This window comes from Peromyscus eremicus, chromosome 10 (assembly GCF_949786415.1).
Source record: "Peromyscus eremicus chromosome 10, PerEre_H2_v1, whole genome shotgun sequence".
In the NCBI taxonomy this organism is placed as follows: Eukaryota; Metazoa; Chordata; class Mammalia; order Rodentia; family Cricetidae; genus Peromyscus; species Peromyscus eremicus.
In genome coordinates, this window is record NC_081426.1 from 819504 (window position 1) to 847395 (window position 27892).

A 27892-nucleotide genomic window follows, 5' to 3' on the forward strand; every position below is an offset into this window, starting at 1 on the left:
AGATGTTGCTGGGTCCTAACTGCTACCCCAAGGGGAGGGGTCAGAAGGTGCGCTGTCAGTGGCAAAGACACTGGGAGTCAGGTAAAATGCAAACAGCAGACTCATTTATTTCAGTCCCTTCAGTAGGCAAGCATTGATAACTCCCTTTCTTCCCTTCTTCTGTATTTTCTGTCATGTCTGTCTGCCCATCCAGTTAGGAAGGTATATTTTTTCCTGTTTCAGTTCACCTGGCACCTCCACATAATGGGGAGAGCCTTATATACCCTCCTCACAGCACCCAGACTATGTCCTATTCCAGTGACATTGCATGGTTGCCCCTCATTGGATAGGCATGATCAGGACCTCTGACAGTGCCTGTTGCTAGGTCCTAAGATAGACTCCACGCTGGATCATCTCTCGGCCTCATAGGCCTTATCTTCCTATAGAGCTGCTTAAACACAATACTCTAAACAAGAGTAGAAGCATACATACAGTTATTTAAAAATTAACTTTAAATTTGTATGAATAATCAAAAATCCATACCAATGTAAAATATGTAAGATTAATAGTTGTTTTTTGGATTAAAGTAGATTCAATAATCTACCCCTTTATCTTATCATTTCTGTAACCCCCCTTTATTTTTAGAATGAGATCCCTGGATCTGATCTCCTTTGTTCAGCGTTTTTTCTTGACCATTATCAGTAACAAGTTGTAACTAAACCCCCTTAAATAATAATAAATATCCATAACTATCCTTTGGGAATGTGGATGTAGTTCTCTGGACTCCTTCCTGCTAATTGGGGGTGATGGTAAACTTTGGGGAACCCTAAGAAAATTTAGGAGTATGGTGAAGTCCTGGCTGTAGTGTTCTATGAGGCTAGATCATCTCAATCAGCAACCTGGAAGCTGTTCTGGATGTAGAACTCAGAGGAAACTGCAGTAGAGGTGCTCTGAAATGTTGGATCATCTGGGCCATCCATTCCCATTGGAGCTTTTTCGGGGGTTCTTCCTTGCTGAAACCTGACTTTTCTTAACCCAGAATGTATCCACAGCCTCTCATTTCCCATGGAAATAAAAGCATAACCTATCCCCCAAAGTAACATATCTTTTGATTTAAATTTTGAAGTCAAAATGTTAAAATATATAGGATGGTTTAACATAGCACTTTTCATAATCCAAGGTCTTTTAGCAGCCAAAAATTTTAAAGAAAATACAATAATATACATAATCTAGACTCTCCGTGTATTTTCCATCTTTATGTAGCTTATTATACTTTTTATTACTCTTTTCTTTAAAGGATTTTTCTTTACCCTTTTTCTTTGTCTCCCCATAAATTTTTTAAACACACTGTGACCCATTTAGATGCTCTTTTTGTCTGAATCTGTCTTTATTGTTCATCTCTAACCTTTTCTGTCTGCGTGAGCAAAAAAAAAAACTGTTGTGTAACTTAGATCATGACATGCTGGTGTTGGCTCCTCTCCCTCAGTTCTGTAAGAGGCTAGTCTTATGGTGGAGGTATGTTTATTGCCAGCTCTGGGAGCTGTGTTTACTGCCCCAACTCTAGGGAGTTTCCGGGTCCATGCCACCACTGAGTAGTGTGCCGCTGGCTGCTCATAAACACCATGTAAGTGTTTGGCAGCAAGACCTCTTAAAAGAGCCGCCTGTTTTTGCTGCTAGCACTGAACCAGGAAGCTGTCTCTTAAAGGAGCCATGCTTCTGCTCACCACCAACAAATAGCTCACCAGAGAAAAGGCAGCTACCAAGAAGCCCTGCTTGACTTCATTCTTGTGTGTCTAGAATACTTTATTAAGCTTTGTCAGTTTTTTTGTGGAAATTTAGTCCCCATGTTGTGTGCCATATTTAGAAGGATGTTTCCTGTCCTGACCACCCAATCCCAAATAACATACTCAGAGGCTGAATATGAATTATGAGTGCTTGGTCAATAGCTCAGGCTTGTTACTATTACACTTAAATTAACCTATAATTCTTATGTATGTTTAGCCATGTGGGGTTATAGCTTTTCTCAGTATGGCATTCTCTGTGTTTGCTGGTGACTCTCTGAATCTGCCCTTTCCCTTCCCAGAATTTTCCTAGTCTAGCTCCCATGCTCAATCTCTTCCTGCCCAGCTATCAAAGCCAATCAGCTTTTTTTTTTTTTTTTTGTTTTTTTGAGACAGGGTTTCTCTGTGTAGCTTTGCGCCTTTCCTGGAACTCACTTGGTAGCCCAGGCTGGCCTCGAACTCACAGAGATCCGCCTGGCTCTGCCTCCCGAGTGCTGGGATTAAAGGCGTGTGCCACCACTGCCCGGCGCCAATCAGCTTCTTATTAGCAAATGGAAGTGATACATATTCATAGTGTAGAAAAGGATTGTTTCATAGCAGGAGTTTCCCTTTTGGCAATTTATATCTGATCAAATGAACAGCATGTGTTAGTCTTATAAATTAGTTTAATTTGAGTTGTCATGCTGGTAGATGAACTATCACCTTTTCTAATCAAGAGGTCTCTCTTGTTCAAATCTAATCTTTATCAATTTTGATAGTATCCATAGCTTTTCTTCTCCTGTGGAAACTAAAGCACAACCTCTTCCTCAATGTAACACATATCCTGGTTTCCATTTTGAGATCACCACATCTATAAAGTATACAGGCTGAATTTATTATGTAGTTTTTTTCTATTATTCAATGTCTCTCTGCAGCTGTCATTCCTTTCTCATTAGCATTTAGAAAATTTAAAGTTAGTAAAGCATTGTGCAATCTATCTCTGGTGGTCTTTATTATACCTTTCTGTTTATTAAGCATCTCTTTTAGAATTTGATTAGATATTCGTATAATTACTTGCCCTGTAGAATTGTGTGGTATACCTGTAATATGCTTTATGTTGTAATATGAAAAAAAATCTTTCACTTTACTAGAGATATATGCTGGAGCATTGTCAATCTGAATTTTTACAAGTATCCCCATGATGGCCATAATGTTTAACAAATGTGTGATTGCAGAATCAACCTTTTCAGAACTCAAAGCAGTTGCCCATTGAAATCCTGAATATGTATCTATAGTATGGTGTAAATATTTTAATTTTCAAAATTCTGCAAAATGAAACACACCTATCTGCCAAATTTCATTTTTTGAGTACCCTTTTGGTTACTTCCTGCAGGTAATGGAGTTTGGTTATACAAAGAGCAAGTAGGATGTTTCCTTGGCTTACCAAGTGATGGAAAAATCCTTCTTCAAACCCTTGCTATTCACATGGTATTTTTTTTTATGAAATTCTGAAGCTTCTAGCACATTTCCAACCAGTAGTTGATCAATTTCATGATTACCTTTTGGTAGAGGACCTGGCAGACCCATATGGCATCTCATACATAGGTGTTATATATAAGAGATGATTTCTATTCCTGATTGTTTCTTGTAATTGAACAAATAACAAAGTCAATTCTGTATCATCTGTACTGAATTCAGCACTTTCAATATGTAAAACAACTCTTTCTGCATATTGAGAGTCAGTAATTACATTACAAGGTTCTGAGAAATCTAATAATACCACGAGAATAGCATATAATTCTGAATTTTGAGCAGAATCATAAGGGCTTTCAGTGACTTTACTTAAATGTCATGATTTATAACCTGCCTTTCCTGATTTGTTTGCATCAGTATAGAATGTAGGGGCTCCAGATATTGATGTTCCCTGTATAATGTGTGGAAGGATCCAATTAATTCTCTTTATAAACTGAATTCTTTTGCTTTTGGGATATTTGAGGTTAAACTCAAACCAAAAATTATTGCTAGCTCTTTGCCAATGTTCATTTTTTGCCCTTAAAGAGGAAATTTTAGCATTAGTAAAAGATACTATAATTTCTGCTGGGTCTATTCCTGCTAATTGATGAAGCCTCAATTTTCCTTTTAGAATCAACTCAGAAATGTTTTCTACATAGGTCTTTAAGTTCTTCCTGTGTTTGTATGGTAAAAATATCCATTCTAAGATATTATCTTCTCTCTGCATTATAATTCTGGTAGGGAAATATGTAGAAGGTAAAATAACCAGAGTACAATCCAGCTCTGGATTCATATGCATCCCATAATTTCTTTTCTACCACAGCCAATTCTCTCTCAACTTTAGCTGATACTTTTCTTGGACTATATAAGTCCTTGTCACCTAGTAAGATTTGAAATAAATTACTCAATTCTTGAGTTGTTAATCCAGTTGTTGGTCATAGTCTGTTAATGTCTCACAGCAATTTTTAAAAGTCTTATTAAGAGTCCAAAATTGATCTCTCTTGATTTGTACCTCTTGGAGTTGATTTTTTGTAGTATATCCTAAGTAATTACTAGAATCTCCTCTTTGTATTTTTTCAGGAGCAATTTGTAATCCCCAACAAGGCAAAATTTCATTTTCTTCTTCAAAATTTTCTCTAAAGTATTTTCATTTGAACCAGCTAGTAAAATATCATCCATATAATGGTAAATTATAGATTGAGGAAACTGATTAAAAATTATTTACAATAGCTGTTGAACAAAATATTGGCACAAAGTGGAGCTGTTTAACATCCCTGGTGGGGGAACTTTACACTGATATCTTTTAATGGGCTGAGAATTATTATAAGTAAGCACAAAGAAGGCATATCTTTCTCTATCCTATTCTTGCAAAGGTATTTTAAATCAGTCTTTTAAATCAGTTACTATAATAGACCATCCTTTAGGTAATAGAGACGTCAGGGGAATTCCAGGCTGTAAAGAGCCCATTGGATGAATTACTTTATTTATGGCTCTCAAATCTGTTAACGTTCTCCATTTTCCAGATTTCTTTTTAATAGAAAATACAGGAGAATTCCAAGGACTAGTCGATTCCTCAATATGTTGAGCATTTAGCTGCTCCTATACCAGCTGTTCTCAGGCCTGTAATTTTATGATGGCAAAGGTCATTGTTCCACCCAGATGGTTTTGTCAGTTAACCATTTTAAAGGTAGGATTGTTGGTACCTTTGAAAGATCAGCAGCTGTAAGCCCTGTTTATGTACAATATTTGGTGACTGTTCTTTATAATGTCTTTTAATATTTTTCCTAGAAACATACCTGAGTTTATGGTTGGTTTCTGAGATTGGAGGAATGTTAATCTGTGTATTTCATTGCTGTAATAAATCACATCCCCGTAAATTCATTGCTATGTTAGCCACATATTGCTTTAATTTTCCTCTCTGTCCTTTCTGACCCTGTACGTTTGATCCATCTTGTGCTTTGTTTTACCTTAGATAAAGTTCCAATCTCTAAAACCTGAACATTTACCTCCAGAAGAGGCCAATTTGAATAACAAGATTCTGGTGTAATTATTGTTACATCTGCCCCTATTACAAGACCTTCAATTATAATGTCATTTATTCAATGTCATTTATTTTAAGCTTTGGTCTTTGATCATTTATAGAAAGTTTGACAAAATATTTGCTTTATAGTTTCTCCTGAAATTTTTGTTTTATCTTCTAAAGCTGTCCTATCATTCAGAGCAGTATTTTTTTTTTTTTAACAATAGGCATTAGTTTCTTTAATTGGTCTGGGGAGGAGTTTCCTGCATGGTGACAGGGATAATTGAACCAAGTTTGACATGGGAACCTGTGAGAGGCCCCTCAAGGTATTTCCCAATGGCAAAGGGTCACCTTGTCTGTCCCTTGTTGATCTACATTCTTTGGTCCCATGTTGGCCTTTGCCACACCTTCTGCATACTTCAGAAGACATGGGCCTTCTGTTTGGATTATTCCTAGAAAAATCATTGTTTCTAGCAATGCTCTACCTACAATCCCTTTTTAAGTGACCTTGTTTACCACAATTAAAACATCTGACATTTTGATTTTTCTTCAAGCCTCTGCAAATCACCTCTCCTATCCAAATATCATCATGGTTATGAGATTCAGTATTGACTGTATCTCAGATCCATTCCTGTATGGATGCTGATCTTGTCTTTAAAGGCCCAATTGCCCTTTTGCATTGTGAATTAGCAATTTCAAAAGCCAAAAAATTCAATTATTATTTGCCTAGCTTCTGGATTTGTTATCATTCTATTTATAGTTGAAGTCAATCTTTGTAAAAAAATATCAATGAAGATATCTTTTGGGCCCTGTCTAACTTTAGTAAATGACTTAGTTCTCTTTCTTATTTCTTCAATTCTGTCCCAAGCATTCAAAGCTGCTGCATGGCATAGAGCCAGGGTGTGGTCAGCATATTACAGACATCTTTGTACATCAGCATAATTGCCATCTCCAAGAAGTTGGTCTTGGGAAATTTTCATACCTCTAGTCCTCTTTTGTTGTTCAATGGTCTTAGCCTCATTTTTCTACCAGGTCCTCCACTGTAATTGAGGAACAGATTCCAATACTGCTGTAACCAAGTCTTTCCAGTGTTGTTGGACAATTCTATTACTAGTAGACCATGAATTTAACATCTGCCTCACAAAAGGTGAATACATACAGTATGGGACTATCACTTCATTAAATCTCCTAAATCTAACATTTGCATGGGAATCCAGTCAGCTCTTTGTAGCTAGAAGTCTTATCTGGTCCCCACCAAGCTCCCACAGAGTCCTGTGGCCTACTTATAAAATAATCACTCAGAAACTTATATTAATTAAAACTGCTCAGCCATTAGCTCAGGCCTGCCACTGACTAGCTCTTACACTTAAACTCAGCCCATTTCTGTTAATCTATATGTTGACATGTGTTCCATGGCTTTACCTGTGTGTCTTTACATGCTGCTCCCTGGATGGCAGGCTTGCATCTCCTGACTCAGCCTTCCTCTTCCCAGAATTCTCTTTGTCTGCTTATCCTGCCTGTACTTCCTGCCTGGATACTGGCCAACAAGTGTTTTATTAAACCAGTGTACAAAAACATTATCCCACAGCATTTTTTCCTTTCTGTTTAATTAAAAAGGAAAGTTTTAACTTTAACATAGTAAAATTATACAAAACAAAACAGTTATCAAGCAAGAATTAACAGTTACAATATCTACTCTATTTATTTTTGGCAAATTCAAAGAAAATATTCTATTTATCCTATATTTGTGAGTCTAAAGTTTCATATCTACCTTATCTCTTATCATAACCAAGGAAAACCAAAATTATAACTTCTAGTCTTCAACTAGATCAAAGACCTCAGAAGGATACAATATTACTTAAGTAAACAGGAAGAACATTGTAAGCAACTTCCAAAAATCTAGAATGACAGAGACAGCTGGCTGCCTGGACAGTCACCCAAAGTTCTTCTGTAATCTTGGGGCATTCATTTTTCAGCCTACAGGCCTAGAGTCTCTCAGATGCTTCTCTCTGTGTCCTGTAGAATGTCTGTCAGTCTCCTCTGTGAAGCAGGAACTTGAAGGACCATCTGACCTTGCAAAGTTCAGTGGTCACCTTTCTATGGGTCCTGCATGTCCATTCAATACAACATTTTGTCAAGCAGTCCAGGCAAGAACAGTTTCTTGCCCAAATGGCTATTTTTGTCAAGAAGAAGATAAACTCCACATAGAGTGTCTTCAATGCCCATCTTTCTCTTTGAAGTAAATCAGTGCTACCAGGAGCAGATGTGTCTCACTGTTCAGAAAGTCTAAGTTTTTAAAACATTTTAAATGCCATATTCTGTAGGTCTTTGAAGTGTTTGAAGATTACCATTGAATTATATCTATGTATACCTAGAAAACTTAACATGACTATAAGTTAGACTATCATAGAAGACTAATTATTAATCTGTATTTCTTAATCATCCTTTACAATTTAAATGAGTTACATAAACATAATACCTTAAATGAAGAGTAGAAATATATATATATATATATATATATATATATATATATATATATATATATATATATATATATATATATAAACAAAATCAACTCTAAAGTTGTATCAATAAACTAAAATCCATAGCAATATAAAACATTTTTAAACAAGTTGTTGCTCTTTAAAAGTATGTTCATTAATCTACCCTTTCACCCTATCATATCTATACTATCCCCTTTTCTTCTTTAGAAAGAGATGGCATTTATAACCAACCTGTTTTAAATAAAAATAAACATTAATAAGCAATGTTTCGGGAATTTGGACATAGCTTCTCATACTACTTCTTGCTGGATGAGGGCACTGGCAATCTAATGGGGATCCTGAGAAAATTAAGAATTATGGTCAAGTCTTGACTGGAGTAGTCTGTGATGTTGCACTGTCTGAACCAGTTGCCTTTGAAGCTGATTTTGGATGTTGAATCATCTGGGTCTCTCAGGGGATCTTGGCTGATCAAACTATATGAGCCTGGAAGCAATCCATAGGTTCTCATCTTCTGTGGAAACAAAAGCAGAACCTCCTTTCTAAAGCAACATAACCTTAGATCCAAGTTTTGAAGTCAAGATACCTTTAAAATATACATATTGGTTTAATTGAGTAGCCTTTTCAGTCAAATGTTTTTCTGCAGTTAAAAATCTCAAAGACAACATAATCCAGACTCTCTGTGTGATTTCCATCTTTATGTGGCTTATTTTTTATAATAGTTTTACTTTCTCTTTAAAGATTTTATTTTTTAAAACTTTCTATTTTTTATATAACTGTCTATACTTCTTTTCCTCTCTCTTCCAAGCCTATGTACATTTTTACACACACTGTAAACTGTTTAGGGTGTATCCCATCTGAATCTGTCTTATTGTGAATCTATTGCCTTAAACTGCAGTGGCTAGTACTGAAGCAGCAGCCTTGGCTGTTGACTCTGCCCACCTCAGCTTTTCAATATGGTGGCAGTAATTTACTGCCAGCTCTGGGAGCCATGCTGTCCACTGACTCTGGGAGGCAGTGGGTCTTTTTTTTTTTTTTTTTGGTCTGTACTAGCAAAGGCTAAATTCACCACACAGTGTAATGTGTGGCTTGGAGACACCTCTGTGTACTGTGGCAGGAATCTGCCATGCTGCAAGTCAAGTCCACATGCTGCTCTGAACCCACCATACTGTAGCTCATGGCTTGCCTGACAGACACAACTAGGAAGCTGTTTTTAGCTCTATTTTAGAATCTTATTTTGTACAGCTTTCTCAGGCTTTAGGTGGAAACTCTTGTGGTGATAATTTATCTGTGTCCCCCAATAAAATTTATCTGAGGATCAGAGGATAAAGGTCAGCCACTATTAGTAAAAACTGAAGTCATGCAATGTTAGCACATGCCCTTAGTCTGTCTGGATCTCTGTGTGTTCAAGGCTATGCTAGGAAACAGAGCCAAGTGTGGTGACACACACCTTTAATCCAAGTACCAACCATAGAGACCTGGAGGTCTGTACAGAGAGGCAGTGGCAAGGAGGTGAGGTAGCTAGGCTAATATAGCCAATGAGAAGGCTGAACAGCAAGGTAATAAAGGCCCAGGTAGACAGGAAGAAGTTCACTTTGGAAGCTGCAGTATCATGAGGTAAGGTTAGCTGGTGGCTGTTCTGATTCCTCTGATTTCAGTCAGATTTTCACCCCTATTTCTTTTTTTTCTTTTTTTTTTTTTTTTTGGTTTTTTGAGACAGGGTTTCTCTGTGTAGCTTTGCACCTTTCCTGGAACTCGCTTTGTAGACCAGGCTAGCCTCAAACTCACAGAGATCCGCCTGCCTCTGCCTCCTGAGTGCTGGGATTAAAGGTGTGCACCACCACCGCCCAGCATTCACCCCTATTTCTGGCTCCGTGTTTTTTTTTTTTTTTTTATTTAATAAGACAACTTAGAAATTTGTCTAGAAACTCTTGCCCCATGTTTTAGCACCATTTGTTGTTGCTAGAGCTTTCCTGGCCCACGGTCAGGACAAATCTCTATCACCTGCAGTGGTTCAGACCCAACCTAGTAAACACACAGAGACTTATATTGCTTACAAACTGTATGGCCATGGCAGTCTTCTTGCTATCTAGTTCTATCTTAAATTAACCCATTTCTATTAATCTATAAGTTGCCACATGGCTTGTGGCTTACCGGTATCTTTACATGTTGCTTGTCATGGCGGCAGCTGTCAATGTCTCCTGACTCAGCCTTCCTGTTCCCAAAATTCTCTTCTCTGCTTGTCCTGCCTATATTTCCTGCCTGCGTACTGGCCAATCAGCATTTTATTTATACAGAGTGATATCCACAGCAATTTGTAGCTAGAGTTTTCCTGTGTCCCACCCAGTCCACAGCTGCTCAGATCCAAATAAACACACAGAGGTTTATATTAATTAAAACTGCTCAGCCATTAGCTCAGGCCTACCACTGACTAGCTCTTATACTTAAACTTAGTCCATTTCTCTTAATCTATATATTGTCACATGTTCCATGGCTTTTCCTGTGTGCCATTACATGCTGCTCCCTGGATGGCGGGCTGGTGTCTCCTTGTCTACTTATCCTGCCTGGCTACTGGCCAATCAGTGTTTTATTAAACCAGTGTACAAAAGCATTATCCCACAGCAGCCCTTGCATAGCCTTGGGATAACTGTCATTTGGCAGTTGTTCCCATAACGTGACTGGATAAATTAAGGTTGGTTGTTTGATAACTTTGGACTGTTACTCTCTAGTTTTATAATGTAATGGTGAGGTTGGTTGTCCTTTAAATTCCTCTGTCTGGGTCTGAATATCTCTTTTATCTGTTTAAGTAAGCTTTTCTAAGACTTGTAACTCAAATCAGTCAAAATTGCATTCTTTTCTTTAGTAACCTTTTTTAAGGCCATCTTGGCATTCATATCAACCAACTTTTTTAGGGATAAAACAAGAATTGCCAAACTGATAATGTTTATATCCCAGCCAAGTTACTTTCCCCCTCATTCATCTGTTCCATTAAATCATCCATTGTAGAACCATACAGAGACCTAACTTCCTCCATCATAGTAGTGTTTCCCATTTTTTAATGTGGGAAAATCTCTCTTTTTTAAAACTACTTCCCTTCCCTTTAAGAATTCCAAGTTGTCTTACTAAATCTGCTGATGATGACAGTGAAGTGTAAGGCTGGCTGCTAGAATCTGAATTCAGGTCTTAAAAGAACAGTGTATGTGTGTGCTCTTAACCACTGTGCTATCTCTCCAGCCCAGGGAGTTAGTTTCTTGCCTTCCACAATGTGGGTCCTGGGATTGAACTCAGTAGTCAACCTTGGAGTAGTCTTTTTCCCATGAGCCACACTTGCTGGCCCTTGTCTAATAGTTTTGACATGAGAAGACCAAGTTAGGGATTTGACAACAGAAGACCCCAGAGGTAATGTCCCATTTCCATTGAATATCACAAGTGTCACTGAGACTCATGACAGTTAATGTTGACCTCAGTCACCTAAGATAGTGTTTGCAGGTTTCTCTACTGTAGAGTTGTTTTAACTTTTTCTCCTTTGTCAGTTTTCCATTTTACAAATTTCTACATTGCATAGATGATCAATGGGTTTTGTTTATTTTTCCTGTGAATTTCTGTTACCAGAGGTGGGAGCTGAGGCTTTCCTGAGGATTTGGGACTGGAAGCTTTAGTGCACTTGTAGCTGTGCATTGGCTTACAATGTTTCTATGGATGTTTAGTTACATTTCTTCCATAAAATAATAGACTCCAAAGAATTGAAAATGAGCCACGTAGTATGGCACTAGCCTTTAGTGCCAGCATTTGAGATGTAATGACAGGTAGAGCTGTTAGGGTCCTAGAGAAGTCCCTCAAAAGACCACCATCCACATATGCAATCATCAAGAGCATTTATTATTCCAACATGCTGGGACCTGCCATCCCACACAAAAGCAAGATGGTGAAGACCCGGAGAGGGATGTGTGGGCTCCTTTTAAGCATAGCCAAGGGGAGGTTCTAAGGCAGTTAGGTCACTTTAGATATGATTTTACTTTTAAGCATAGCCATGGTCCTGGCAGCAGGTGTTGCATTAGGGCATCTTGCCCAGTGGTCACTGCTATCAATAATCTAGGTGGCATCATTCTTCTGTTGTCTCATGTCTTCTTTGGAGACCTTGGGTGTCATTGCTAGGGGCTGGGAGTCTCTGTTTGTCATAGTAAGTTTTTATCAAATAGATTAGATCTTTGACAAGTTTGAGGACCATTATCTACTAAATATATTTGAACTAAACAAATTTTGGCCTAATTTTGAAGCCATCTCTAAGTTTGGTAATAATAACAAGGCTGTTGTTTTACCTTGTATATATGTTATTTAAATGGACCTCTCAGTGTTGCTTGAGTTTTCCTGCCTGGCCCACAGTCAGGACAAATCTCTGACACCTGTCAGTCCCACAGCCACTCAGACCCGACCAAGTAAACACAGAGACTTATATTGCTTACAAACTGTATGGCCGTGGCAGGCTTCTTGTTATCTACTTCTTCTATCACGAATTAACCCATTTCTATTAATCTATACCTTGCCACATGGCTCGTGGCTTACTAGTATCTTCCCATGCTGTTTGTCATCGTGGCGGCTGGCAGTGTCTCTCTGACTCAGCCTTCCACTTCCCAGCTTTATTCTCCTCCTTGCCCCGCCTATACTTCCTGCCTAGCCAACGGCCAATCAGTGTTTTATTGATTAATCAGCAACACATTTGCCATACATCCCACAGCATCTCAGGTTCTGTTTTTTCTTTTATAAGTATATTTTAGAAGCATTTTTCCCTATCCATAGACAGATATTACAGGAGCAGTTAGACTGCAGTTTTCATTTATAAGTCATAGATGTGAAGTTGATAGTTTTAAGAAGCAGGTTTGTACTTTTCTATGAAATTCTGAATAGTTTTACCTTTGTCATTTTATAGGAGGCCAAACATATAGAACCCTGTGACTTGGAAGGTTGTAACATAATGATTTTGGACCTTAGTCCTCCTTTCTCTTCTTTAAAGAACATGACTCTTTTTCAGTATGAATATTCTGCAGTCAAGAATTATCAGTTATTTTGAAAATGAAAAACCCAACCAGAATTAATTCAATGTGGTCAAATCTCCAATATATTTTACAGTTTCTTTTCAAATTCGGTATAGTTCATATCCCCTTTGGCCTTCTACATCTTCCCATGTATCTTCAAGTCTGTCTTTTCCTGTCTTTGCTCCTCTGCTTCAGCCAGACATAGACAAATTCTTTTTTCCTTTCCCTTCCCTTCATTATTCTAGTTTTCTGTCTTCTCCCTTGTTTCCCAGACAACATGCATATTTTAATCAAAATCTTTTTCTGTGGTTTCTTCTCAGCAGTTCAGAACATTGCATAGGTACACCAGTTCAAATAAGAGCAGAAATAAATATATTTCATAACAAAATAATTTTGAATTTCCATCAACATATAAAAACCTCAACATGAAACATTTGAGTAGTTCTGTTCTTATCATGACCAATAATAATTTATAACGAATTCCCCTAAGTGATGACAAGTATTTGTAACCCATTGAATGTAAGCCCCACCTGGTAAGAGTGACCTGCTTATCTCAGTTCAACCAAAGGGGTCCCAAAGTCCCAACCAAGGTGCAGTTAAGGATGTCTCCCAACCCACATGTTATAAATGCTACTGATGCATCCACTTAGCATTCAGGCCTGGACTTACTTAGCTTGAGCTTCTTATAGACATGAACACATGGAACAGAACAGCAACATATTAACAGAATACAGACTAAGACAAAGAGTGTTCACACTCACCGACCAGTTTATCAGATGCTCAATGGGATGGAAGTCCAATGGCAAGTTCTTGGCTAATGCACCATATGTTAGGGTCCTGCAGAAGTCCCACAAAAGAACATCATCGATGTATGCAATCAACAAGAGCATTTATTAGCCAAGGGGAGGTCCTAAGGAAGTTAGGTCACTTTTGATATGATTGGCTCAAGTAAGAGGCAATCATTATTAGTATGTTCTAATTGGCTAGGGCTAGGCAGGACTAGTCAGGGGTATAGTTTTATATTTTTGGGAAAGCCTGGACAAGTCCCAGGCTTTGTCCTTGAGCTGCTGTGGCAGGGGCTGGCCTAGTATGTACAGTTATCCTCCCTGTTAACAGGGTTATTGGAGACTGATTGTCTTTTGTTCATGGCTCTTCTTCAGAAACTGCTTGCTCAGTTCCAAAAAGCAGGGACCCAGGCCTAGTTCTTAACTGAGTTATTAGGCTGTCATGATATTTTCCTGGCCTTCTCATTTCCCACTTGAGTAGTACATCATCTCTAATCTTGGAGATGGTTTTAATTGGTAAAAGATTTTATCATTAGGGTAGTAGACTATTGTTGGACCTAACTGGACCAGGACACAGAAATTTTTAGTTTGATCTAAAACTTGAACATTAACACAGGGAATTAAGCCAGAAGTATATGCCCATCAGGTATCCTTCAGTGAGATCAGGAAGCCAACTCCCATTGGATTATGAGTGAGATTACAGAGGTGGGGATAGTCATGCAGAGGTTGTTCCAAACAGAGACCATTTCCCATTACCAATGGCAAAGTGAGTGTTTCCTTATTCGGTTATTGTCATCTTCAAGTTTGTCATGTCAAGTTTGTCATGGGTTTGATCCAGGGGCTGATATTTGGGATTTTAGCATCATTGGTTTAGTGGTACCCAGACAGGAATTATTTAGTTAAGGCATCAGTGATGTAAGAGCTAATAGCAATTAGCAGAAACAGAAGGGCCAAAGGCCCTGCAATGGCCGACAGAGTTCCTTATCTAGAAGAAACTTGGAAATAGGAATGGGGACCATTTATTTTATCTCAGGTTCCCTATAACAAGAAATTCCCTTTTTAATCTAACATTCCAGGGGGGACAAGGGCAACATATTTACTTCTGTAATTACTTCCTGCTTACATTAGAATGTTGTTGTCAGGGTCCTGGAAAGCCAGAATATTAGTCAAAGTCAAGGAGGGAATTTAGAAGCATCTGGTTCATTGACCAGCTGAAGAGACAGCATTAACATCAGATGGATTAGTCTATATCAGCTTTCAGAATGCTCAGGGCTCGCAGTCATTTGGAGCAGATTATAGTCAACTTGGATGTGTTTGTCAGCCAAGTGGAAACCTGTCAAGATAGATACAAACTAGGAACAGAAGTTAAAATTTATGAACTTATTTGGAACTTTTGGACCCATGGTCTCAGTAATTGAGGAAGGGAGAGAAGTACCAAGACCAGGAGAGAGAAAAATACCATTTTCAGGAATAGACAGATGGGGAAACTTCAGCTGTATTTATTCAGAATCCTTTTGACCTGTGAGAAGTGGATCCAAGTTTTTTTGATTCTCTGAAGTTTATGTGAATTTTCATTTTATAAAAAGACATAAAATTCCAGTTATATCAGTATTATCAATCTGTATTGAAATCCATATTGTAGAAAAAGCAGGTAACAGATAGGTGTGAAACAGCAGGAGTAGACTCATCTTTGAGTCCTAGCAAAAGCTACAGATTTGGGTTAAAAAGCATGTATATTTTCTTCTGTACAGACTGAAATGTCTTTGACCCAATGAAAAGCATCTGTAAGTCTATATTTAGAAGATAACCAAAAGAAATTTAAAATCTTGAGCTTGTGACCCAAACAGTAAGAGTCATTGCTTTATTAGCTTGTCAGAATTCTATTAATGTTAAACTTCAAATTTTTGAAATTTTAATGTAATGACAGTATGACATAGGAAAGAAATTTTGTAATATTTTTCATAAATCTTAAGCCATCCTTTATATATCACCATAAATTGCATTCTATTTTTTAAAATATCTTCTTTCAGACCCCTAAAATTTATATTGATCAATGAATTAACAAGGTGGCTGCAGCCTTATTGAAGACTCTGGTTATCTGTTGCTGTTTAGCTGACAAAGGTATAGCCAGCCTAGTCATCAATACCATCAGATCTGAGAAGGATAAATTCTGAGTACAAACCAAACAGCTTCCAAATCTGTTTTAAAAAATGACAGAGACTACCCATTACCCAGACTGCCATCATCCCAGGCTCCTGTAGTCTTCATAGCATTGGCAGGATAACATCTGTCTTTGGCTTCCAGGTCCGTAAGGTAAAAGTTTTCCTTATAGAGGAGGAACTTGAGGAAGACTGACTTTATTTTGTCAGTGTCTTGCTTGTCCGCAGTCTGGGCAGCAGGTGTTCTTAACTGAGTTATTAGGGCAAGCTGTTATGATATTTGCCTGGCCCTCTCAGAGCTCTATGAGTTTGAGACCAGCCTGGTCTACAAAATGAGTTTGTAGTCTACAACCAGGTTTGTTAGATAGTGAAACCTTATCTCAAAAAAGGGGAGGGAGAGTTGAAAACTGGTTAACTGTATAGATGATTTGATGTTTTATCAGCTTTCTGGTGAATACTAACACTCTTAGAAATGCATCCTGGCCATGTGCTAGTTTCCATGTGCTTTAGAAGGCTAGGAGTTTGTTTTGGACAGTAGTAACTAGGTTTTAGAATAGGACAAGCTTATTGGAATATGATATAAATAGTTTTCTCTAAGTTTATTTAAGCTGGGTATAGTGGTATATACCTATAATCCCAACACTCGGGAAACTGAGGCAGGAGGATCACAAAGTCAAGGCCAGCTACATAGCTGGGCTACATAGTGACATCTTGCCTCAAAGGAAAGAAAGGTAGGGGGGAAGGAGGTTGAAGGAGGGAAGAGAAAGAAAAAGGGAAAGAAATATTACTTCAAATATAAACCATGATGAATTATGAATGGCCTTATCACATGATTTACACATACATATTTTCCCTTGTATATACAGATAAATAGAAAACCTGCATTTTAGAAGTTAGAAATTTAAGTACCTTAGAGTCAACGAGTGTAAGTATGCTGACTCTAGCTCCTCACATTTGTGTTATTATTCCATTTCCTTGATAGTTCTGTTACATTCCCTGCTTTCATTTCCTTTCATTTATGCTATTTTTCCCCTACAATTATTTGTGTACCTAGGTCTGCATCTCTCACTATTTCAGGGAGGGTAATATTTTGAAGGTCAGGCTGAGGGCTTGTTATATTGGCCCCAACAGGGCTTGTGCCTCTGGTGGGGACTTCAAATTGCTTTAAACTAAAATGTGGTGCAGTGATAATTAGCTCTGAGAAGAGGTAGCATGGGGCTGTTTGAAAGATGCTAACATGACATATAGCTCCAAGCAATAACTCCTTGACCATGGAGAAAGGTTAAGCAGATTTCCTCCTTAAAAGGAAATCTGTTTTGGTAATTAAAGTTGTTAAAAATCATTAAGGGAAGCTGACCAGTGGGAAGTTGTGGAGGAGACAAGAAAGACAATGAAGGTTTTGAAATGTCCAAGGTATATCATACAATGTGAAACCATGTAAGCAAACACATTTTATATAATTAGTGAACACTATTTTGAAATCATTAAAGGCTGATATGTAGCTCACTGCCTGCATTCAGATCCTAAGTATATTTACAGTATGTAAATATGATACAAACAATGGATTCAGACATTTAAATTGTCATATGGTTTCTTTGAATGTCAGTGTTTCCTTGTAGATTTAAAGTATATTTCTTTTGCAAATACTCAGTTTTCTCTGACTCTCTTTCCATCCAATAAGGAACAGGTTGCTGCTGACTGAGCCTGACTGAGCAACACATTGCACTTGAGTATTTCATGGCTGAAGGAGCCTATGTCTGTCCCAGTTTCCAGAGCAGTTTTGTCATAATAGTTCCTTATTTCTTTATTAAGTGAAGTGAAAGCAGGATGGGAGCAGAGAACTTGACAGACCACAGAAGCCTGTTCTCCAACAGAGGCCCTAACCTGGCGTGTTCTGCTCCAGTCACAGCTGATAAACTGCAGAAAACCTGTCTGCACATTTGCCTGTTTAGATGGCTTCCTGCTACACAGTACACATCAAACTAAGGGCCAGGCCTCTTGGAAAGATTCTAGAAGATGTCAAGTGGGCTGGGAACTTTATTGATTTCTACATGGCTTGATGCTTTAGAAAGTTAATGGACTGGAGATCCACTTGACATACTCCTTCTAAGGATTTAAAATAAAGGGTCCAATAATCAATATCCTCTTTCATTCTCTGAATTATTGACATGAAAGTGGCATGTATGTGCACATAAGGGACTTTATAATAATCTGTATTACAGATTAAATGTAAGCACCCTCATGGGCATGAGAACAAGGCATAAACCTTACTGGTGCTACATGAATTCATGAGCTGAGTCACTGCACATCCCTGTGGAAGAGACAGACACGATAGAGCAGTCAGGACCATCACTGTAGTGAATATTCCCCATGGAAGTAAATACTGCTAGAGTGCAAGAGGTTTTTTTCTCCAGCAATAAATTGTAAAACCCAAAAAATCACAACCACTGAGTTGTGCTTGCAAGTACTTCAAGATGATCTGCACTGTGGAATTTTTTTTCTATGGAACCATAGGAAAAGTGAGGAAGGTGTAGTGAGCAAAAACTGGCAAATGGTTACCTTGCTCTTCAGGTAAGGTATGGAGGCCTATACCACAGCCCCATTTTCACTTTCTCCTTCTGTTTTTATAGTATTTTTAGAAATTGATATATATTCATATTAAGTGGTGTATACAGTGTTTTTTCTTAATATATTTAGTATTTTACAACTGTTACTGTTATCTAGTTCCAGAATATTTCTATGGCTTCCCTACTCCACCCTTGCTCAAAGACAGCTTCTCATTCCTGACTCACATTGCGTCCCCTACTTTTTTTTCTGTTTCCTGGCATATTAAAGCTCTTAACAAGTCACATCTAAGGCCTCATGGTTTCAAAGTGGCTGTGGTTGCTTCAGTCTTATATTCTGAGTCAGTCCCTGTGGGAGAGCTTTCCTAAGCCTTGATCAGTGTCTTCACTTATGTCTTACTGTCCACCATTATGATAAAAAGGCTTGGAAATGTAGGTCATTTTCTGCTGTTAGGTGAAAATTAGAGTTCTGTTAAGAAGAAAGGGAGATGGATTTTTGTATATGCAGCTAGCAGCATCTGTCACAAGCACTCATATAATAAATTAATTAACACACAATTAATATTTAAGGACTTTACAGAACAACCATGTGGTCTTAACCTTGAAACATTAGATATACAATCAAGACAACCTAAATTTCTATTAAATACTTAACATGTGATTCATACAGGAGTCATCTGTTTTTTTGTTTTTGTTTTTTTCCCAAATATCACTCCCTCAGCAATGACATGGATTAGAGTTGCTCAAGCAGTATGAAATTGGCCTGAAACTATGTCAGTCTCTTAAATAGATCCTGTAGTTACTTTAAGATTTATTTTGTGTGTGTGTGTGACCTTACCATTTATAGTTACAAATACTTTTAAATTTAAAACCTTAAGAGTTTAAATCAAACTAACATATGTGCTTGGATTTGCAACAAATCAATGTCAAAGAGCAAGTGGAAATCAGTAGCCAGCATATCTTGTTCAGTTTCCCACCCCAGGTACTGTATGTTCTATAAAAGACTCCCAACTTAAAGATTGTGTGTGTGTGTGTGTGTGTGTGTGTGTGTGTGTGTGTGTGTGTGTGCTTAGTGTTCTATACCTGCCTGATGTCAATTTAGGCATTATTTAGTAACTTTCTGCTACCTTTTATATTGTATGCATGTAATCATGTTTGTATACAGATATGTACATTCATACATGTAAGTATAGGCATGGATAAATATATTATATATTCAGTCACTATATTATTACTTATGTAAAGTTCTTCTAGAATCAGTATAGAATTCTTGAGATTCATTCCAGAACTTTAAATGCAATAAATGTAGCATCCTTATATTGAAAGTAAACTTAAATTCTAATTGATATGGCTATATGTATACTTATAATGTTAATAATGAATTGTTACAGAGTATTCTTCAACTAGCTTTTCTTTTTTCATTTATGCAACACCTGCGTGTCCAGCTCTGGTCTAGCAGAAGATATTGCCCTTGTGGAACTTGCAGTTTACTAGGAAGATGGGAAATAAAAAGTGAATTGCTAAGTTATAGCAATGGCATGTGGTAGTCAGTGTGGCATGCTTATACAGGAACTGTGGAATATTTGATATTCAGTGATATTTGAGATATCAAATATGCAGTGATATTTGAGATAAGTTAGTGAGTATTTGTCTCAGGGTGACATATGTGCAGAGATAGGAACAACAAAAGCCAGATATAAGAAGACAAGGGATCATTTACACAGAAGGAATATGTGCAAAGGAAATGGGGATCCACTACACTTGGCATATTTAAGGAGGCAGGTTTGATAACAATAGAGTAAATAGTATCAGTTACTTTTCTGTAACAGTGATAAAATACTGTGACCAAAGGCAACTTATAAAAGGAAGAGTTTATTTGGACTTACAGTTCCAGAGGGACAGTCCATTATGGTGGGGAAGCCTAGCAGCAGGTAACTGAGGCAGAAGCTGGGAGATCACGTCTTCAACCATGTGCAGTTAACAGAATAAGTGAACTGGAAGTGGAGTGAGGCTATAAATCCTCAAATCCCACCCCCAGTGACATACTTCCTCCTGTAAGGCTCTACCCCTAAGGGTTCCATAACCTCCCCAAAGAGCACCACCAATCAGGAACCAAGTCTCAATATGAGTCTATTGGGGGGGTGCATTTTTTTTTTCAAATCAATCAGAGAGGAATGGCAGACTGACAGGTAAAGTGTTGGGAAGGTCACAGAGAATGTGGTGATCAGAATTCATTTTATTTTCAGTATCATGAGGAGTCACTAGAGAGTTTTAAGCTTAGGAAGGAAGTGATTTTATTTTACTTCAGGAAAGAAAACCACCTTTCCTGGTTTGTGACGAATAAGTGGAAGGCAGAAGTGGACACAAGAGGGTGGGGAGGTACTTGCGGTAAGTAAGTTGAGAGACTAGAAGCTTTGGGTTTGAAACACGATTTCTTCTAGAAACAGCTGTAGCACAGCTCAACTGTCTTTTAGTAAGTCTGCAGTACAGTTTAGAGCTGGGATATAATTTTTCAGGCCACACATGGCTTTGCATGTTTAACTATATGATAATCTTAGCTTTGGGCTTCAGCATATTTTTCATCCATCATGTAACATTGCCCTTACCATGCTAACTGTTGCTCATGAATGAAGTCTGAACTTTCAAAAACTCATTTAAAAGTTAATAGTTTATTTTAAAAACTAACTTACAAAATAATAGTTTTCTTATAACATTTCCATACATGTTTCATTTTGAAAACCTGTTTTTCAATGAGTGTGTCCAAAAGTCACCAATATTGGTTTGTCTGTCCAGTAAATTCTCATTGGTATCCAGGCTTATGGATATTATTGCTAAAATTGTTTTTTCTTTTTCTCATTTGCTTATTTATTTTTGTGTGTTAGGGGTGTGATGCTCAGAGGGTAACTTGTGGAAGTTGGTCCTTTCCTTCCGCCATGTGGGTTCTAAGGATCAAACTCGGGTTGTCAGGCTTGACAGCAATTGCTCTTACCCACTGAACCACTTTGCTTGCCCTGCTTTTCCTTCTTAAAACAGGGTTTCATTCCTACCTATCCTAGAACTCACTGTATAGACCAGGATGACCTACCTAGAACTTGAAGCAATTCTCCTGCCTCTACCTCCCAATTACTAAGATTACAGGTTTACATTACTTTGCCTAGTCCAGCTGTAAATATTTATTTATATTGACCTTTTATAAACAGAATCTCATGTAGCCCAGGCTGGCCTCAAAATTGTTAAGGATGCCTTGCAGGTCTGAGATTCTAGCAGCAGCACACCCTGTTTATTGGTCTGTTTCTCTTTGTGTGGTGTTCTGCTTTCCCTACTAGATTCTAAGCTACTAGACGCAGAGACAACTGTGCCTTGCATACTCAACTCATCCTTTGTACTTTGAATTAGACTAATCTTTTGTTGCATGAATAATTTATACTTGTTAGATATATTTGAGTTGTCTAATTTTTAGATTTTATCTGAAACAACCCATTAATAGATTATATATATAATTTTCTTATTCCTAAAGTTGGGTATGTTTTTGTTGTTTGATACTACTTTTGAGTTCTTTACTGAGAAGAGATTGCAAGTTCAAAGCCAGTGTGGGCTACACAGTGAATGTGAGACCAGCCTGGGCTACATGGTGAGAACTTCTCTCAAAAAAAAAAAAAAAAAAAAAAAACAAAACAAAAAGCCAACAACAAAATAAACTCCTCAAACTCCTTTGCTTTAAGTTATGAGCATATATCTGTCTGTCTGTCTGTCTGTCTATCATCTATCACCTATCTATCCACCCATCCATCCATGTATCTAATGGGTGTTTGTGTGGTGTATATGTATAGGTATGTTCACCTGAGCATGTGCATGTGAAGGAAGAGGCTGATGTCAGGTGTCTTCCTCTATTACATTCTTTTTTATCTTATGTTTTGAAAGTGTTTATTTATTTATATGTGTGAGTACATTGCACATGTGTGTTTGTACACACACAGAGGCCCAAAGAGAGTATATGTGTGAGTTTATTGCACACATGTGTTTGTGCACACATGGAGGCCCAAAGAAGATATTTGTTTCCTTTTCTGCCACCATCTGTCCTTTGGGGCAGAATTTTTTCCTAAACCCAGGGCTTGCGAGCTCTAGTGATCCACCTGTCTTTTCTCCTCTTGGAGCTGGGGTTACAGGTGTGCATGGGATGATAGGCTTTACATAGGTGCTGGGGATCTGAACTCAGGTCCTCTTGCTTCGGTAGCAAGCATTTTACCAACTGAAACATCTCCTCAGTCCCTGTTTGAGTTATAAGCCTTCATTTCTCCTTGGGGTTCATGAATACTGAAACAATGTTGCTCTTTTCTAGTGCTGGGTTGATGTGGACTTCCCTTTCTGGGGCAGGAAGTGGTAAGGATGGAGTGAGCAACCTAAGCTGCCAGGCTGCTTGGGCAACTCTAATACCAGGCCGTGTTAGAGTGCCGGTTAGGATTTTCATCATCATCCAAGCTTTCTTGTGTACTACTGACTTGTAAACTAGCAAGGCAGACTTGATAAGTGATCATATGGCTCCTCATCCACACTAACTGAACCACACTAGTGGGAAGCCATCACTAGGGCTTGAACCCAGGTCCTTGTTCATGCTAGAAAAGTGTTATAATGCTCCCCTTGACCTCCCTTCCAGCCACCGATTTTACTGCTTAACAGCAGATTCCTCTAGGCACAGTTTCTGTAAGTCTGAGATAAAGTCTTAGGGTTTGAATTTTAAGAAAACTCCCAGTGACTTGTGCTTTGTAGACTCTCATCTAAGTAAGAAAGAGATCATCCTTTTTAATTCTCTCTTTTATGATTCTGAGGCTTGAAGCTGGGGCCCTGTGCATGCTAAGCCAGTGCTCTGTTCCTAAGCTACGCTCCAGCCCCCCAATTTCTTTTTACTTCAGTTGCCCATGGCCTTTCCTTTCACAGTGCTTGTACATAGAGTTGTTGAGGTTGAGAAGCCCAGAGGAAGTATGTCCAACCTGGAACTGTCAGGCTGTGTGCTTGGTCAGCACTTACAGTGTTCTGAGCCCCCTGCTGTGTGGTAGAAGCCACATGTGTGGCTTTCTGCTGTTTCCTTTTCTATCCACAGGTTGATATCTTTACCTCCATGGATAACAGATTGCTTTCTGGCTCTCCTTCTCATTGGTTCTTCCCACTCACAATTCCTCCACACTCAAATGTATTTAAAAAATATTTCTATAGTCTTATAAAGTTACACGGTCTTCATTCCCTTACTGGTCTTTTTGTTCCTATTTATTTGATTCTACAGTATACTGCCATCAGGAAACACTGCAAAGTTATAAAGTACCCTAACTGTGGAATGTTCATATGCTCCTACCCAGGAACAGCTGCTGTGTGCAAGTAGTATCTTTTGACTCCCTTGGAGGTTGGTTTGGTCTGTTTTCTGTGACTTCTCAATGAATGTTTTCCATCAATGTATAATTTACAACTGATAACACTTCTGCTGTTCTATACTCATTTTTTTGGCATGTGTGGGGTCATGGAATCACCAGCACAGTTCAGAGAGCGCCCATCACACCAGAAAGTTCCCTTGAGCCTCCTGCTAGCACTCGCTTCCCTCCCAGACCTTGGCAGCAGGCAATCTGTTTTCAGTCTCTGTGGCCTTTCCTTTCTAGAATGTCATTATACATAATGTGTGAGTTTCTTTTGCTTAGAATACTGCATTTTATGCATATATGTAGTTCCTATGGATATGTGTATGTTCTTTTTTACTGTTGAGTAGTATTCCATTGTGTGGACCTATCATGGTGGTGGTGGTGGTGGTGGTGGTAGTGGTGGTGGTGGTGGTGGTGGTGGTGCTGTGTGTGTGTGTGTGTGTGTGTGTGTGTGTGTGTGTGTGTGTGTGTTTGGCAGGACTTTGTACTTGAAGCTCAGGATGGTCCTTTAAAAATATTAGAACACTTACATTTACTTATTTTATGTATGTCTGTGGTTGTGCATGCCATGATATACATGTAGAGGTCATAGGACAACTTGTAGTTTTCTTCTATGCATTCTTTGTGATCAAGGATCTGATTAGCAGTTTAGGGGAATGACCTGAGATATGTTGTTTAAGATCACTATAATTCCTAGGAAAGATGTACTAGGCCTTCTCCAATGGGTCCAAGTCTTCAGGATACATCCTTGATAGTTTGGAACTGTCTAGTCTCTTGTCTTACTTCCTTTAGAAAACCAAGTTTTTATGTATCAGTGTTTGGTTATAGACAACACAGGATATAAAGTTGATAGCATTCCTGTGGAGATGTGTGTGTGTGTGTGTGTGTGTGTGTGTGTGTGTGCGTGTGTGTGTATTTATATATAAGTGCACCTATGTACACTGAAGACCAAACCATGCATGCTACACAAGTGCATTACCATTGAGCCATCCCCAAACCCTGGCATTCTTGACTTATGTCTGGGATGAAACTTCTACAGCCTGAAGTTGAATAACTGAAGTATGTGACAGCTTGGTAGTGATTAATATAGCAAAGCTTGGTATGCCACAGTCTAGAGAGAGAAACATAACCAACAAGAACAATACTACCCAACATATATGATCCAAAGTATGCACATAATGTAAGCTACACAAGAAAGTCTCCAGGGATCATTTTCATTGGCATTGATTTCCATTAATGATGAGGCCCTGGAAGCCCAGCAGTGGTCAAGCACATATCATTTCCTGATGTTGGCTTTGCTTCATTGGTTCTGGCTATATCTAGAAACAATTTAAACTATTTAAACTGGAATTTCATTCTTGCATTATAAAAGAAATTCTAAAAATTGAGGATGGGTACATTTTATATCAACTACCCTCAACTGTTCATTCATTCAGTTTTTGTGGAATTGGGGACTGTCTAGGGCTTCATACATGCTAGGCAAATGTACCATTGAGCTGCATGCATAGATGACCTCCTCCCTGTTCTTATTATTTTAAGGTAAAGTTGCCCAGGTTAGTCTTGAATTTTCTATGTAGCCTAGACTGGACTTAAACTTGTCATCCCTCTTCTTCAGCCTCTCAAGTAGCCAGGATTATGGGACCGTACTACCAGATCAACTGTGTGTTTAATTAACATTTTAAAATATGATTAAAGTGTAATTCAGCATTTTATTATATACTTTTATTTCAAATATTATATATTTTGTCCCCCCAAAGTCTTCATTTTAAAAGAAAATAATTTTTAAGAAGACTACTTGAGTACATTCAGATTTGAGAGTTTCATTCATTTTGTTACTCACCCTTTAATAGATGCAAGTTATGGCAGAAAATGCATAGTTTGTAAAAGGCAGACAAGCTGACATTTCTTTTTGTCCTTCTTTCATTCAGGTGTTTGCTTCAGAATGGTAAGTGAAACCTGTCTCTTATTTTTATGCCTTTTTTTCTTACTATTGATTTTAATCATAGAGGCATTTTCGACCCATTTTCTAATCTGCTGATTTTATCCTATTCTTGACAACTGATGATATTTTTCTTAAAATTTACTGTTTGTGAGTTCTATTAGAACTATCTTTAAAGTTTTATTATAGCTTTCCTAGGTTTTAGAATTTTCTATGAATTTCAAAAGTATTCTGGCATGTGATTCTAATTAAGCATTTGGCTAAGTATACTAGATACAAATTATGGGCATTTGGCTAAGTATACTAGATACAAATTATGGGTTCTCTCATGTTTTAGATGCACACCCTTCTGGGCCAGGGGCACATCTCACACTGTAAAGTGAGAGGGTGCTAGTGTAGCACAGTTTAGCAGTAAAACCCACTCCCACCCTTGCTTTTGGTTTTGTCTTAAAAAATGCCCCTTCCCTCAAACTTAACTGTAGTTTGTATTTTCATCTACTCTCTGATCTCGGTATCACTATTTTAGGTGTCTGGTTGCTGACCCCAAGAGTCCCACCATGTCCCCATCAGTCAAGCTCCTCTTATTTCAGGATAACTCTGTCCTTTAGATTTCGTTGCCCCAATTTTCATTATTTTCTTGATTTTCAGACTAGCTCCTGCATTTGTTCATAACCAACTCTATCAGAACCATCTAACTATACACTAGCCTCCAGATCACTGTGTGTAGGCCTATGTTTTTGCTGGTTTGATATTATGATTAAAATTGTATCTATTTTTTTTTTGGAATTTTCAAAATGGATCCAGTGTCTGTTTCTGCCTGTATGTATTTTATGTTGATCACAAACTGATAGTTTTAAATCAGTGATTGAGAATCCTGGGTTCATCAGTCTTTGAAGCCCAGATTAACAATGTAATTCATCATTAATGGATGTGAGGAAAACACAATTGAATTTTATGTACTAGAAACTATTGAAACAGTTCTCACTGTGGTCTGTTTTTCTCTAATTGCACTGATCTTATAAATAGTGGTGTGACTGCAGGTAAGCTATGCAAGCACATAGAGTGTATTTCATGTTTTGCCTGCATGTATGTCTATGTACCACTTGCATACTTAGTGCCCACAGAGGCCAGATAGGGCATTGGATCTCCTGGAACTGAAGTTACAGATGGTTATGAGCAACCATGTGGGTGCTGGGAATTGAACCCTGGTCCTCTGCAAGAGCAGCAAGTGCTTTTAATCATGGAGCTATCTCTCCAGTCCCATAGACTATATTTTAGAAAAAAAATGTCAGGTTAGCAGTTTCTTAACCACTGAGCCATCTCTCTAGTCTCCTTAAAGTATATATTTGTAATTAATATCTCATTTATTTATTACTGGAACTCTGACACGTTTTCAACTAGAGTTGTTTTATAAGTATAGACTTCTAACGATGGACTTGACCTCTCTTGTTTTCTTTCCTGAAATCAGTACACAGAAGGAGAAGCTAAGAAAAGAGGAGTGGTTGGCTGGGTGAAGAATACAAGCAAAGGGACTGTGACAGGTCAAGTGCAAGGTCCCGAAGAAAAGGTGGATTCCATGTGAGTAGTAAGACCAGCATGTCTACAACATTTGTGAAGCTGTTTTGATATTTTCATGTTTCGTTGGATAATAGTGGCACCAATGGCCAGATTTAGTTCTCATGGATTATAACTAGGATGGAGTGTTTGTAGGTAGGCCACAGTCAAAGTGGCATTTCTTTGTTGGGAATAAACTTCTCTCTTGGGCAGAGTTCAAGAAGAACTATTGCACTGCTTCCTAATATGTCATCTCAAGTCTCCCCCAACATGGAGTTCATATCCAGGACCCAAGTATTTATCATTTCAAATGTTAGGACAGAGCACAATGCCTGAAGATGGTTCTTGATGTTCTTAATGTAGTCTTCAAGGCAAAAAATTGTCATCTCCATTCTATTGTATAATAATGTATTTACCTAATTGTAGTTTTATTTTTCTGATAATAGAATTGTTTAATGAATACTATTGTTGCCATAGTACAAGCCTTACAGTCTAAAGGAGAGCAGATTCAGAGTGAGGGTGACTGTGTCAAGTCTGTGTAATACCATTTCCAAAGGCTTTGACTTTTTACCTTCACAATTTCCACTGCTGTCTAGAATGCTAATTTTTTAAAAATAAAATAGTTAACTTTTATTGAGCATTTACAACATGTTGGGAATGAGGTAAACACTTTGCATGAAT

General features: G+C 38.0%; 1 protein-coding gene across 3 annotated transcripts in view; it reads left to right on the plus strand.

Moving 5' to 3' along the window:
* Window positions 1-27892, plus strand: part of Acyp2 (acylphosphatase 2) — a 211871-nt gene that overhangs the window by 12212 nt on the left and 171767 nt on the right. For all 3 annotated transcript variants that reach the window (XM_059275143.1, XM_059275141.1, XM_059275142.1), the window contains exons 2-3: window positions 25647-25663; window positions 27126-27235. In XM_059275143.1, coding sequence (XP_059131126.1) covers window positions 25647-25663; window positions 27126-27235 — 127 coding nt within the window. The remainder of the gene's footprint in view (window positions 1-25646; window positions 25664-27125; window positions 27236-27892) is intronic.